The sequence below is a fragment of the Chaetodon auriga genome, chromosome 4, assembly GCF_051107435.1.
Source record: "Chaetodon auriga isolate fChaAug3 chromosome 4, fChaAug3.hap1, whole genome shotgun sequence".
NCBI classification, from domain to species: Eukaryota; Metazoa; Chordata; class Actinopteri; order Chaetodontiformes; family Chaetodontidae; genus Chaetodon; species Chaetodon auriga.
Window position 1 is genome coordinate 7563982 of NC_135077.1, and position 14178 is coordinate 7578159.

Sequence of the window (14178 nt, forward strand, 5' to 3'; positions counted from 1 at the left end):
CCATCACTGCTGTGTGGTTACTACTCTGCACTGGTGCTGCTTAGAAACTCACTTTTTGACCACTGTTTGATAGTGTTTGTCCACAGCACACTGGGCTCATGCTCAAAAGTAAAAAAGCTTTTCTTCTAGGTCACATCAGTGTAACCTGTTGCCAAGAGTTTTTTAGACTCAGTACATGTATGTACTTCATGTATTCAGTCTATACTGCAATGATTTACTCTGTATTAAAACACATTTAACAAGCTAGAACACCTCCAAAATTAAGAACATCTGGTAGTGCATGATAAAACGTTTTATCAACAGAATCTGCTCATTTGTCCTAAACAAATGTGCTAATATACTGATTTGTTTGATCTGTGTTTCCTCTGCAGATTAGACATTTGACTATGCCTCACGGTGTACTACCAGCTCTCTCTCACACACACATACACAGGGGTGCATATTCTGGTATACTGTATTTAAATATATATAGCTTATGTATTTCGCATTTTCATTGTTTTCAGCATTTTTGCTGGAATGCCACGTTTTGTGGACAGCTGGCCTGCAGTCCCATAAAGCTTGCCAACGTACAGTAATACCACTTCCGTCCAGCGCTCAAGGAAATAAATGCTATGAGACAGAAATGTTCACATCCTTTAATTACTGTCAGTAAAAGTAGCATTACAACAGTGCAAAAAAATCTATATTTATATTGCAGTACTTAATCTATTCTACTTTACTGACTGATTTTATAACTGTATTTTGTATGCTATAACTAACTATAGCTGTGAAATAAATGTAGTGGATTAAGAAATTACAAAATACATCAATACATTCGAGGTTGGACCAAAAGGAGACAGCGAGAGAGAGAGAGAAAATGATGGCTCATCAATTAATGTTGTCAATATTCTTATGTGTATGGGTTTGGGGTGTGTGTGGCTATATTTTAGAAATTTTATGGATTTTGTGGCACTGTGCCCTGAAGGAAGCATGCACTGAAGGATGACTGGAGAGAGGCAAGAGAAGTGTATTTTGGGATGATCCCCTGTGTCATTATCCCCGCCACCACACACACACACACACACACACACACAGAGAGAGAGAGAGAGAGAGAGAGAGAGAGAGAGAGAGAGAGAGAGAGAGAGAGAGAGAGAGAGTAAAATAATAAATATATATATTTTTTTTTTATTTTATTATGAAGGTCCAAGTCAGGCACATCCGGTTTTGGTCTCCGCAAAAGCCCCTCGTGTGGTTTCCCAGATGCTCAATAAGGTTGACTGGAAACGTTAACCAGCGGAAACTCCGAAGAAGAAAGGAAATACGTGAAGCATGAGATGAAAGCAGCGTCTCCGCATAGTTCAAGGTAAGTGTCGTTACATGGAAATCCACAACATTATAACAAAATGGTTGCTGTTGGTAACTTCAGGTCAGCAGCTAGCGTTAGCTAACTTTGCGGGCTGCGCCACTGCATAACGTAATTCGGTCAAGGTGTCCAAAAGACTAGTAATATAACACTGCATTGATGTCGACATGATGGTGTTAGCAGTCGTACTATTCATCGTCAGACTCGTCGACGTGCTTGCTGTTCACAGCACAACTTTGTAGGTACTCCTAATTACCGTTATCTACTGACGGTGCTACGGCGTGAAGCGAACTTCGCTTCCCATATATTTTCTATGATAGCGGAGCGAATCGCTTCGCAAAGCATTGTGGGATTCCAGGCGAACCAGCCGACGCGAAAATCACAATTTGCACAAGTTCATTTACTTTTAACTTTATGCACATCAGGGCCAAACTGGCCTCGCTGTGCGTATAAGGAGAATGTGACGGGGTGGTGGAGTGGGACGTAATGTTTAGTGTTTATTGTTCTCCTCGGTGGATGAATGTGTGTGGAGCTCATACGCTTGCACTTTCTAGGAACCCTTTCTTCTATTGTCCTGGCCTTCAGGATTACAGATGCAAACTGAGAAGAAATGCTGCTTGGCATATCGTCACTGAATTTGTTGGCTGCGTACTTAAAGATGTCACATGTCACTGGCTTGCTAGCGTTAAGTTCCACCGCGACGAACGAGGAGAGTTTGAATTGTTCGCTTCCCAGGAAGTCTTCTCAGTTAATGTTCGCTGAAGTTCGTGAAGATATCAATGCAAATGGCCCTAGTGTTGCCTTCAGCTGCTAGTTGTAAGCTGCTGAAACTTTAAAGAAATGATTTGGGTGAAAATGGTTGCAAACTGAAACTCAAGATAACAAACTTTTGTGGCTACACAGAACAGTTTGTTGGCGACTAAATGGCAAGGAGATGTACCCACAGTCCCATTAAAATAAATCCACTTCATTTTGATAAAGGTCAGCTAGCTACACATATCTGACTGCGCCTGGACTGTACGGACAAGAGACAAGTGGACTGTTTCATGTAAATATTAAGATGAGCAAATGCACCCACAGGACAAGTAGTTGTTTCCTTATAAAGGACATTAGATGGCAGTGTCTCATTACCAGGCATGTGAGACGCTTTCATCATGTATCTGCCCATTATCAGAGTTTATGATGCTTGGTTGTTATGTGAAAGCCAAGCCTAAAGCAGATATCAGTCCTGCAAGTTAGACATAAAATGTTGTGTGAGGAAAGGAAGTGATAACTATGACTAGTCCACTGTAACAGTACTGGAAATTGTATAAGCTGTTTAACAGGGAATTTTTTTAAGACTATTTATACATTGGGTCAATGTCTCTGAAGACAATTTTACGATCGCACATGTTGGTTGTCAAGCAAGTCTACCGTGTGTATTTTATGGTCTCTTTGATTTGATGATAGTCCTGCGGAGACGCAGGTTAAGGACAAAGTTCATTCTGTGTCCTCTGTGAACCAGGATGTCACAGCTGTGTCAACACAGAGGGTAGTTAACCAAGTCTATGATTAATTTCATTTTTGATAGAGATGCACCAATTGTTCGAGTCTGATTTTCAATTTTTTTAAAGTCTGACCTGCCGATTTTGACTTTCTTTCTTTCCAAGAACTAGAATTGACGGCACGCACAAATATTCTCAAAATATCAGGGTTATGGAATAACTCCCAAACTACACCATGTTACAGGACCTTCTCAACCTCAAATCTCAAAAGAAAGTCTTCCAGGTTACTGGACGTAAGTTCTATTTTAAATAAAATCCAACTGAAAATATTTGTCTAACACGTGAGGTGCCTGTGTAAATTTGACTGGCACAAAGTTGGACACACCTGACTCTGATTGGCTGGTCACCAGTGATGTTCGATCATGCTGAAAACCCTCAGATTCCTGTCACCTGCCAATTAATCAATGCATATCTAATTTTTGACTAATGAGTTAAAAATAGTAGCGCTGCCAAGAAAGCCACATAGCAATTAGCATAGTCAAGGCGCTTCTAGCTCTTCTTCAAAGTGAACGTAAACATCTTGGCCTAAGGGCGACGCTCAAGACTGTGCTTGTTTTACATGACTGCTTTAGAGAGCTCAGCAGGAAGAATTCCCCTCAAGACATGAAAACAGACTTCCTGCCTTTAAGGCCTTCAAGACTGAATTTTATTTTTGTATTTTGCATTAATGCGAATGTCACTGTGCTTTTTCGTTTGAATTAATAGTTAATGCAGCATCAATCCATGTCTTTGACTTTATTGTTTTCATTTGTCTGACATTAGTAACTTTGGAAAAGAACATGACAACGGTACCTTGGACTCTATTGGTAAGCTGTGGAAAGCAGAAGCCTGTAGGCCCTTGAACTTCTAAGGTAAAGAGATCTCTTAGTAATGGTGAGTCATTGAACTCCTGGGAATCGGTCATGGTAGACTGCATTGTTTTTATAGCTTTGTTATCATTTGAACTTTGGCTACAACTGTCTGCACAAGATGCATTTAGGGTTGCTTAAGACTGAGGTTGTTCTGACCAGTGAGGTGAAGACATGCCAATGGTACAGTCTGTTAGAGGGGTGAGGCTTGTCTGTGTTGGTGTTGTTGTGTGCAGGCCTGGACAGAGACTGACTGTAGCTGGGATAATTAACCAAACTAAAGGGATGACTGTACACCCGGCCCACACAATTTTACGGCTGAGAATTTTTTTCAGTAACATTGGCATGAGCAACAGTACTCGGTGCTTCATCAGGTTATAACAAGATAAATACAAAGATTTGATAAGTGAAGAACTGCAGTAATGGAAACAATGGAGCTCAAATGTGCAAATTCAAACTTGACTTGGTAATAAGAACAGGACAAGCAGGACAAAATCCATCGTTATGGGAATTAAAGCGACTTCTGTTTAGCGATGAATCGCACAAGGGAACTTCTCCTCCCTGTCGTTGTCCCACCTCACAGCAGCAACCTCAGCATCCCTCCTCCTCCTCTTCCTCCTCCTCCTCCTCCTCCTCGCAATGGTTACTTGACTGCACTCTGGAGAGAGCACCTGATTGGTAAATTCTCATGAACACGTCTTGGGAGATGTCACACCAGGCGTGTCCAGACAAAAACATTCTGACATGCTGGACTTTTCATCACGGTGTCATGGGGCGCCCCAGATGCTGCATGACAGGTCGTTTGGCATGTCAGACCTACATGGGTAAAGATACCCGATTGTTGTTCAAGATCGGCCATGGTGCTTTCATTCGCCACAAAAATCATCTCAAAATCTGACTAGAATCGTGTAGTCTGTTCTTGGCACAAGCTTGTCGATTAGATGCAAGAGGCATAATTTAGGTTTCTTTTTGTTCTGCCTGGGAGCCAGAGCGGCTTTGTTTTTTTTCCTGTTCAAGCCACACATGATTGGTCAAGATGAGGATCACATGGAAATGTTACAAATTATTTTCTGAAAGTCTCCAGATTCATCTGAAGCATATTGTTTCTGACATTTGTCATGTCACATGGACGTGGAGACATGTTCTTTTCTTCCCTGCACTCAGCCAATCGGCAGCTTTAATCCAAAGCAGCCCAGCCCCTCCCCCGGCTGAATGTCTGTGTCACCCCTCCTCTCTCCCTTCCTTTCTCTCTTCCTCTGCCTTTTGCTGGCTTGCGCATGCCCTGCGTCCGTCCATTGAATCGTGCTCTCGGGCTAACGGCAGAAATAAAAAGAAAAAAAGAACAGAGGGTGATTCTGATTTTAGCTGAGAATCCAGAGTCGTGGGATGGAAAAGCATCCGGGTTCTCTATGCATAAACCCACATGTGAGTCAGATGATGATTTTTTTCCCCTCTCTCACATATTTTTCCTATTTGCCTTCATATCCTTCCTTTCTTTCTTACTGTCTGTCATTACCTCTCTTTTCTTCTGTCTGTACAGTATTTCTGTCTTGCTCTGCTGCTGTGTCATCCCTGCCTTTCTGCATGTGTCCCTGCCCCCATACTCTAACACTGGCTGCTGATGCTGTCTTGTGATGCTTGAATAGGAGTCACGGAGGGCTGAATGAGATTCAGGGTAAATCACAGGATTTAGTGCAAGAGCATTTTTTTTTTTTGTATGACCTGGCACATGAGAGTACAGCCAGCCAGGACTGAGTCGTGTGTTTCTCGTGTTTTCAGTTCTCGGTTCTGTTTCACCTTCAAAGATGTTGCTGCTGCTGCTGTTGATTTTAGGCTGTACATGAATTTCCATGTTTTCAGACACGCTGTCAAAGTACTGTCCGAACCCTCCTGTAGCCCATCTGTGAGTTTCATGTTTCTTCTTTTGAAACATGAACTACACTGAAACTAAGCAGCGGTGCTTTTTCAAGACCATAACTGGGGGAAACATCAGCCCACACGCTAAATGAAAGAATGCTGGCACAACGTGGTGTATTAAACATTTCAACCACATTTCCTTATCAGTGTGTCAGTGACAGAGAAGAAGTCATAAAGCCCGGCTGAAAGTCACTTTCCTGTTAGCAGTCAATAATATTAGTTAATTATTGAACAGGAAAGAAAAAGCCTTCATAGACAGATTATGCTGGGTTGGCTCGTGCTGATTGGTGGTGGTTAGCTTGGCCAGTGAGATAGTATGTAAACAAACTTCTGTTAATTGAACGTCAGCATTTTTTTTTTTTTTTTTTGCAAAGGTGAATCCTATGTTCCAGTTTTGATCCACTTGAAACATTTTGGAAGATGCTGGAAATTTCTCATTGCGATTCCTACAGTTGAGCTGTTCTTCTTTGATGGCAATTTTATTTTTTCTATGTTGATTAACTTAATATTTCTTTTTTTCCGCCCTCGTCCCCTCTCTGAGTTATACCCCGTGCCTTGGTTTTTGATTTGGCAAACATTCTCAGTGGCTAATGATTCTACTTTTACCTTTCATTTAGTTTGTATTTGCACCGGTCAAATGGATGATTAAAATATGAAATGCAGGCAGTGGGAATAATAAAGCACTTTCCATGGCTCTCATAACAGCATTTTAAGTAGAAATGGACAATATTACAAGCAGTATGGCCTGTGGTAAGCAGTGGATCACGGCATGGAAAACATGAAGGAATTAAACTGTGCCACAGTGGGAACCCTGTGGTGTTTTGTTTTGTTTTTTTTCCTTTTAATCCTTGTTTGTTAGCTCATTCTGATGTCAATGACCCCTCCATTCCCAGAAGTGCAAATGCACAGTAAGTGGTGAAATCTAACCTCAGGAGTTTGTGAATTCCTTGCCCTCAATCCACTCTGGAATTTGAGGTCTCTGTTATTTACCACATTGGCCCAAATATATACTCTAAATCTGCATGTTGTCTGGAAAAGACACCTCAAAATTGGTGTTGTCTTATACTAATAAACAAGATTTAGATTGCTTGTTTGGGGAAAAAGCAACTGTCATAACGTATTCACAGCAGCAGATGGCAGCAAGGATTTGTAGGAGGGGGATTGTTTTTTTAATGAGGGAAGCCAACATCACCAAAAAAAATACCCCGGCACCAGTTAGAGTTTGACCTTTGCCTTGCCTTGCAAAGCACTGTCCTACAGCATGTTTCCCACCTCTGGAAAAATGTGTCAGCATGTGTTCTTCATGTAAAATACAAAACATTTTTAGTGTAGTTTTGTTGTGTTTTCATGCTACAGCATCTGAATATTTGGAAGGCCCAAGTGAGTATGACCTGTGGGTGGGTTAGGGTATTTAAAATAATGGATAATATTTTGCTTTACCAACTCATTACTGCATCTCACACTCGGTTTTGTCCTTGTTTTTCAGGAGCTTTACTATATGAGAATGCAAAGGGGGAGAGGAAAGATGGACAGGAAAAGGACAGAGGAGCAGAATCAGGTGTGACTTGGACTCTGTGAAAATAAGAGTTTATTTATTTATGACATTATCATTCTGTAGTTGAATAGAAGCATGAATGCATATTATATGAAGCATTTATACATGAAGATGATATCAGACATTCAGTATTATAATGTATGTATTGTGCATGCTAAATTTAAATCAGCTAACGTTTTCTGTGTGTTTGTGTGTGCGTGTGCTTGTGTGACATTTACACCTTCATTTGATGTAGTGTGAGAAGAAGCTGAGAGTGTGCGTGGCAACATGCAACAGAGCGGACTACTCCAAGCTGGCCCCCATCATGTTTGGCCTAAAATCCCACCCTGACGAGTTTGAACTGGAAGTCGTGGTGCTGGGCTCCCACCTCATAGATGACTACGGGTAAGACCAAGTGGCGCAGCAGCATCTATCTAGAAAGCCTTGTTGCAGATGTCCCAAAACAGTGAAGTAGTGTATAAATTGTCATAAACACAGCATAATTTGTAATCGCCCACAGGTGTTCAGTCGTGTTTAGATCTGTCTTCATTATGAAAATCTACTCCTTGACTCCCTTTCATTTGTCTTACTTCCCACTCTGCAGGAACACATTTCGTATGATCGAGCAGGATGACTTTGACATCGGCTCCAAGCTCCACACCATTGTGAGAGGAGAGGATGAGGCAGCTATGGTGGAGAGTGTCGGGCTGGCACTTGTGAAACTCCCTGATGTCCTACAGAGGCTGCGCCCAGACATCCTGGTCGTGCATGGTGACCGTTTCGACGCGCTGGCACTAGCTACTGCCGCAGCGCTGATGAACATTAGAATACTTCACCTGGAGGGAGGAGAGGTGAGGAGGCTGGGCTTGAATATATGATTTGATGTTGCACTACACAGAGTATGTATTCTGTTTGAAGATATCAAGAGTATTAACCTCCCATATCATGAGGTATTGCCATGTGCAAGAGTTGAAGATTGATTGATGGGTGGATGTCATGATGTCGTTGATTGAAATTGGTTGGTTCAAGCCTGCATAAGCACACCTCTTTTTTTTTTTGTTGGTCCCATGTTGCAAACATAGGACATATTGTCCTTAATTCCATAAAAAAAAGATTTAAATGACAGGCGATTGACAGAGGTTTTTTTTTTCTTTTGATGTACCTGTAAGATTTTGGGTTGTGCAAGAACATTGTAGTAATTGTTACCAAATGACAAATAGCATAAAGCATCTCTCCTTTGTTCCCTTTCCCAGGTGAGTGGGACAATCGATGACTCAATCCGCCACGCCATCAGTAAACTGGCCCATTACCACGCCTGCTGCACACGCATGGCAGAGCAGCACCTCATCGCCATGTGTGAGGACCACTCCCGCATCCTGCTGGCTGGCTGCCCTTCATATGATAAGCTGCTGTCAAGTCACCACAGAGAGGACTACATGGATATCATCAAAAGCTGGCTGGGTATGTGGTGAGACAGCTATGAGACACAAATATAGCGCGACATCAGAGAATGTTTGTATTTCATGCATGGGGTGTTTATTCATGTTGCAGGTGACAAGGTGCAGAAGCGTGACTATATTGTGGCTTTGCAGCACCCAGTTACCACTGACATCCAGCAATCCATTAAGATCTATGGGCTGATGCTGGACGCCCTGCTCTCCTTCAACAAAACGACCCTCATCCTCTTCCCTAACATTGATGCAGGTTAGTTTCCCATTCTGGTCACTTTATTTCCTTCTTGTTTTTCCAGGGTCCGTTTTCCTCTGTGTGAGAGTGTTTTGTCAAAGTGAAATTAGGATCACAATGATTACGGCATTTTTGGATTAGAGGTTGTCGTAAACAAGAAAGCAATTTTATTAATTGAATTCATGATGGATCTACGTCACTTGACCGGCCCTTACCTGTTTAAACAGGAAGTAAGGAGATGGTGCGCGTGATGCGAAAGAAGGGCATCGAGCAGCACCCCAACTTCCGGGCAGTGAAGCACATTCCCTTTGAGCAGTTCATCCAGCTGGTGTGCCACGCCGGCTGCATGATCGGCAACAGCAGCTGTGGGGTACGAGAGGCCGGAGCCTTCGGCACGCCTGTTATTAATCTGGGAACAAGGCAAACTGGCAGAGAAACGGGTAGGTTTACCATCTGCCTTTGCTGTAGTTGTCACTTGCTCTGCAGCTCTGCAGAAGGTGTTTATACATTTGGTTACAGAGCTTATTTAAGTACTATGAAATGTGTATTTCTAACATTTTGAACTAAATGATTGTGTGCATACTTGACCATTGCCACTGGGAACGAACAGCGAAGGTTTTAGAATTTGTAGAACAGCTTTGAAGGCTGTAAACAAAAATACTGTTAAGTTGTTTAGATGAATTTCCTCATATTAAAAATCCAAAGCAAACATAAACTCATGAAATGAATGTTTTTCTCTCTGCCAGGTGAAAATGTTTTACATGTCAGAGATGCTGACACACAGAATAAGATCTACCACGCTCTGGAGCTGCAGTTTGGAAAGAGATACCCCTGGTATGAGCACTGTACTCCCCGTCTGTCTCACTGGCCCTTTCTCCTCCAGTTTGTACTGAGAAATAATAATCTGATAATAAGTAATGTGATTTCTGTAACTGAATCAGGCTCAGCTCTGCTTTTCCATCCTGATTTCCCTGTCCAACACTGGCATGTGGACACTTGTAATATTGTTGCATCAGGACTAGTGTTTATTCAATGAGAGCTCTTTAGGTACATTTCAAATGTAAAAATATTTGCATTTTGAGGATTTTGCTGACTTGACATTTTCTTGGACTGTAATTGGGTAATTGGTTGGCTTGCCGTAAATGTGGCATATGATGTGAGTGAATATGATGACTGATATGAACACAGGTGTATTTCTGCTTCCCATCAGCTCCAAGATTTATGGTGATGGCAACGCAGTGCCTCGTATTCTGAAGTTTTTACGTAGCATTGACCTGGATGAGCCCCTCCAGAAGACTTTCTGTTTCCCCCCAGTGAAAGACTCCATCTCCCAGGACATTGATCACATCCTGGAGACGCAGAGTGCTCTGTCTGTTGACCTGGGAGGAACCAACCTCAGAGTGGCCATTGTCTGCATGAGGGTACGCTGCATAGACTCTGTAATCCTTTTGACATGGCTGTCACTCCATTTTTGTGAGCCGACAGTATTTATCACAGTGCTAGGTGTCCCTCCTCATCAAAGTAATTTGTTTCACTCGTCTGTCAAGTGGGTGTCAGTAAAGCTATGATTCAAATTATAACAATAAAACCTCAAAAAGGACAAGACGGGCTAAATAAATCATTTACAAGCACTAATTTTCTTACACATACTGTCTTCGTTATGATCCAATTTTGCAGTAATCATTATTAATTAACTCTGAATTACAAGTTTATTTTATTAATTTTGCATATACACAGACTTCTCTAAATGTTTCTTTTAATTTCTTCTTAGGTATGTGACAATGAAATGCTATTGAACTTGCAGCGTGCTTGTCTTCACTTCTGCTATTCTTCCCTTTTCTTCCCCTTTCACTACCTCCCTCTCCGTCCAGGGTAACATAGTAAAGAAGTATACTAATCCCAATCCAAAAACCTTCGAGGCCAGGATGAAGCTCATACTAAACATGTGCGAGGATGCCATGCAGGATGCAGTCTGCCTGAACTGTAGAATACTCGGTGTTGGTATGAAAAAAAAGAACACAGTACATTCCTTAATGTCAAACCTCATTATAGTACTGTCATCTGATGGCTGCTCCTCTACATCTTAGGAGTGTCAACGGGCGGGCGTGTAAACCCACAAGAAGGTGTGGTCCTGCACTCCACAAACCTGATCCAGGAGTGGTCCTCAGTGGACGTGAGGACGCCCATCTCTGATGCCCTACACCTACCCGTCTGGGTTGATAATGATGGCAACTGTGCTGCTTTGGCTGAGAGGAAGTTTGGCCACGGCAAGGGAGTGGAGAACTTTGTCACTGTCATCACAGGAACAGGTGCGAAGTCAGGATTTTCATTCAGTTATTTGGTCCTTCATTATCAGTGTGAACGGGGTTGCATTACATGTAATGAAATTGTCCTTTTGGAAACTGGTAGATTTGGTAGATTTAGTCTTTCTGGGGACATATCTAGACTTATTAAGGATTTCCCTGCTGTCACAGTATACTGTACGTCACAGTGTTGTGAATGTATCAAACTGAGAGCCATCTATCATGAATTGAAGCAAGTTGTGATCATTATAATAAATAATAAATCAGCCTTTTTTGAAAATAATTGATAAGATGATTCTACTGACGTCCTTAAATTACTTAAATCAGTTGCTTAATTGCATTGACAATCTGAGTGAGTATATTGTCACTCTTTGTGTAGGCATTGGAGGAGGGATCATCCATCAGAATGAGCTGATCCATGGCAGTACCTTCTGCGCTGCAGAGCTGGGTCACATCATGGTTTCATTAGATGGCCCGGAGTGCTCATGTGGCAGCAGAGGATGCATAGAGGCCTATGCGTCTGGCATGGCCCTGCAGAAAGAGGCCAAGCGGCTACACGACGGTGAGCATGAGTCACAGTGCATTCCTTGAAGCTCTATATACACCTGTAAGATTCAGAGAGCAGCTGAGAAACTTGTGTCTTTGAAACATGGTATGTGTACACAGCTTTTAGATTTGATCTTCCTTTGGCATCTTTGCCCATTTTTGAACTTTAAGATAGAAATCCCTTGACTGAAACTACAAAGAGTAGATAGACAGACAAAACATACTGTTCTGTTATGGAAATAGTCTTCGAATGTATGACCTTTTTGAAATCTAGCTGAATGAAGAAAACCTAGCAAAGAGGTTAATTAAATGTAGCTCCTTTTCACATGTTTCTCATACCATCATTCATCATTTACATACACCCAACTGACTGTTTTATGTGCCTTTCAGAGGACCTGCTGAAGGTGGAGGGGATGGATATGAAGCTCTCAGAGCCGGTCACTGCTGCCCACCTCATCAACGCAGCCAGACTGGGGAACTCCCAAGCTGATGCTGTTCTGAACAAGGGTCAGAGCACAAAGCAAGAACACACACACGTGTACAAATCTCTTAATCTGCTGTTAAAACAAGAGAAAAATCTAATTTTTATCTGTCTTCATCTTCACCTCTCCACAGCCTCCACAGCACTTGGCGTGGGCATCATTAACATCCTCCACATAGTGAACCCCGCGATGGTGATCCTGTCTGGAGTCTTGGCCTCTTACTACCAGGACCCAGTGCAGCGCATCATCTCTGAGAGAGCCCTCGTCTCTGCTCAGAACATCAAGGTTGTCACATCAGACTTGGAGGAACCTGCCTTACTTGGAGCAGCTAGCATGGTGTTAGATTATGCAACCAGAAGGATACGTTGAAGGATATAGTCCTGATTTACTAAGGACCTGCTACCAACAAGTAGACTGCAAAACTGGAAGTAGTAGCTGATAGATACGTAAGCATATCTAGGGGATTCATTTTTTGAAGGCTAAAGTGGCAATGCCTTCAAACTATCATGTGTTTACTTCGAGTTAAACATTTTTTTTAATGTAATTTTTTTTTTCTTGTTGATTACCTCTATGAATGAAGTATTGCTTGTGGTGTCCAAAAAAATACTAATTCTCAAGCCTGTGAGAGTCATGCCTTCACAAGGCCAGATGGTGGCCAGATTCCAACGTGGAAATGCGGAAAATGGGTCCTGTTGATGGGCTGGCAATTAATCATCAGCTTTTGAGTAAACATTAAAGCGATCTTCAAGCCAAAATTACCCAGACAGGGTAGGACTCATCCTCTCTACACTACTACTGGTAATGTGATGCAGGTGGATGGAAAAGACTGTCAGTACAGAAAGTTTCAGATGTGACCAAAATATTACTGAAACATTCTTCCGTAGCTTCCTCTCAATCTCTCACTTCTCCCTAATGGCTTATACTGTCTAAGATTTCCTGAAATCTTGTACGAAGTTTTCATTTTCAATTTAGATTTTTGAGATATGGATAACTGTCAGTTATCGTTACTTTTCCATGTTTTGTTATACATTAAATTATTTAAGGTGCTTGAAGAAAATGTCAGTGATTTAAAATGAAGGTATGAGCAGCTGGCAGTCTTGCAGACTTTAGGGTTAATAAATGGTTAATGAAAAATAGTTCAGATGTTATACTGACCCATATTAATGAAATGTTAAGGCAGCGACTGCCTTAGCCTAGTAGCTGCTACAGTATAATGAGGCCTGTCAATCTTTTGCCTGAATCAGGTGATTTTTTTTTAACAAGTTATTACCACAGACTGTGATTTGAAAGTGTTCTTCATGCCTTCTAAAGATGTGTTTTATTTCAAAAGATTTACATGGTTTTTATGTACCATCACATGCTTTATTGTACATGACATGCTAATTGAAATTTTTAGGTGAATTAATTTGTAATTTTCTTTGTTTATGTCTAAATAAATACACTTTATTTAAGTCAAGCGAGGAAGACACGGATGTTTCTGTGGAGTACAAATCCTAGTGACACTGCTGCAAAAGCCCAGTTCACGATATTGTTGACCTCTTTGGTTGTCTTTGCAGCTTCTTAGTTTGACATGTACACAGAAAAAGGAGCATCTGTTACAATTCAGTTGAAAGTTTTTTTATGTGTAAGAACGATGAAGAGGATAAACAAATCTGTTTGTTGCAATGTACTTCTGTGGGTCCAGCAGAGTAAAGAAACTGACTAAGCTGCGGTTTCCAAAAGTAGTCTTCTTGGTATGTAAACTGCTTTAAATAGTCACATAGCAATGAGTTGTTACAGTTCTGTAACAAATTCTCTCCTGTATCAACAAGAAGACACATCTTTGGTTTTCATGTGTTCTGTAAAGTAAGCAACACCTGAATGCATATAGTGTTACTTGAGGGGCATAATGTTCAGCAGCACAGGTTTTCAGCTCCAAACCAAAGGCTAGAGATTGTAGTTTTTGAATTGTTAGATCTAGCATTGAAATACTGAAG

The 14178-nt window shown here is 41.5% G+C and overlaps 1 protein-coding gene across 5 annotated transcripts; it reads left to right on the top strand.

Moving 5' to 3' along the window:
• Positions 1 to 1193: 1193 nt before the first annotated feature.
• gne (glucosamine (UDP-N-acetyl)-2-epimerase/N-acetylmannosamine kinase) lies at positions 1194 to 13908 on the top strand. Of its 5 annotated transcripts, none has more exons than XM_076728443.1 (15): positions 3682 to 3737; positions 7008 to 7031; positions 7138 to 7209; positions 7442 to 7590; positions 7790 to 8036; positions 8439 to 8646; positions 8737 to 8889; positions 9099 to 9311; positions 9618 to 9705; positions 10082 to 10292; positions 10743 to 10872; positions 10959 to 11180; positions 11554 to 11736; positions 12111 to 12227; positions 12336 to 13908. In XM_076728443.1, the coding sequence occupies exons 3-15, from the start codon at positions 7150 to 7152 to the stop codon at positions 12569 to 12571; spliced, it is 2217 nt and encodes a 738-aa protein (XP_076584558.1). In that variant the 5' UTR covers positions 3682 to 3737; positions 7008 to 7031; positions 7138 to 7149; the 3' UTR covers positions 12572 to 13908. The 5 variants fall into 5 exon arrangements, with proteins under 5 accessions (XP_076584559.1, XP_076584558.1, XP_076584555.1 ...); XM_076728440.1 differs by lacking the exon at positions 3682 to 3737 and adding an exon at positions 4919 to 5159; XM_076728444.1 differs by lacking the exons at positions 3682 to 3737; positions 7008 to 7031 and adding an exon at positions 1194 to 1342.
• Positions 13909 to 14178: the final 270 nt, after the last annotated feature.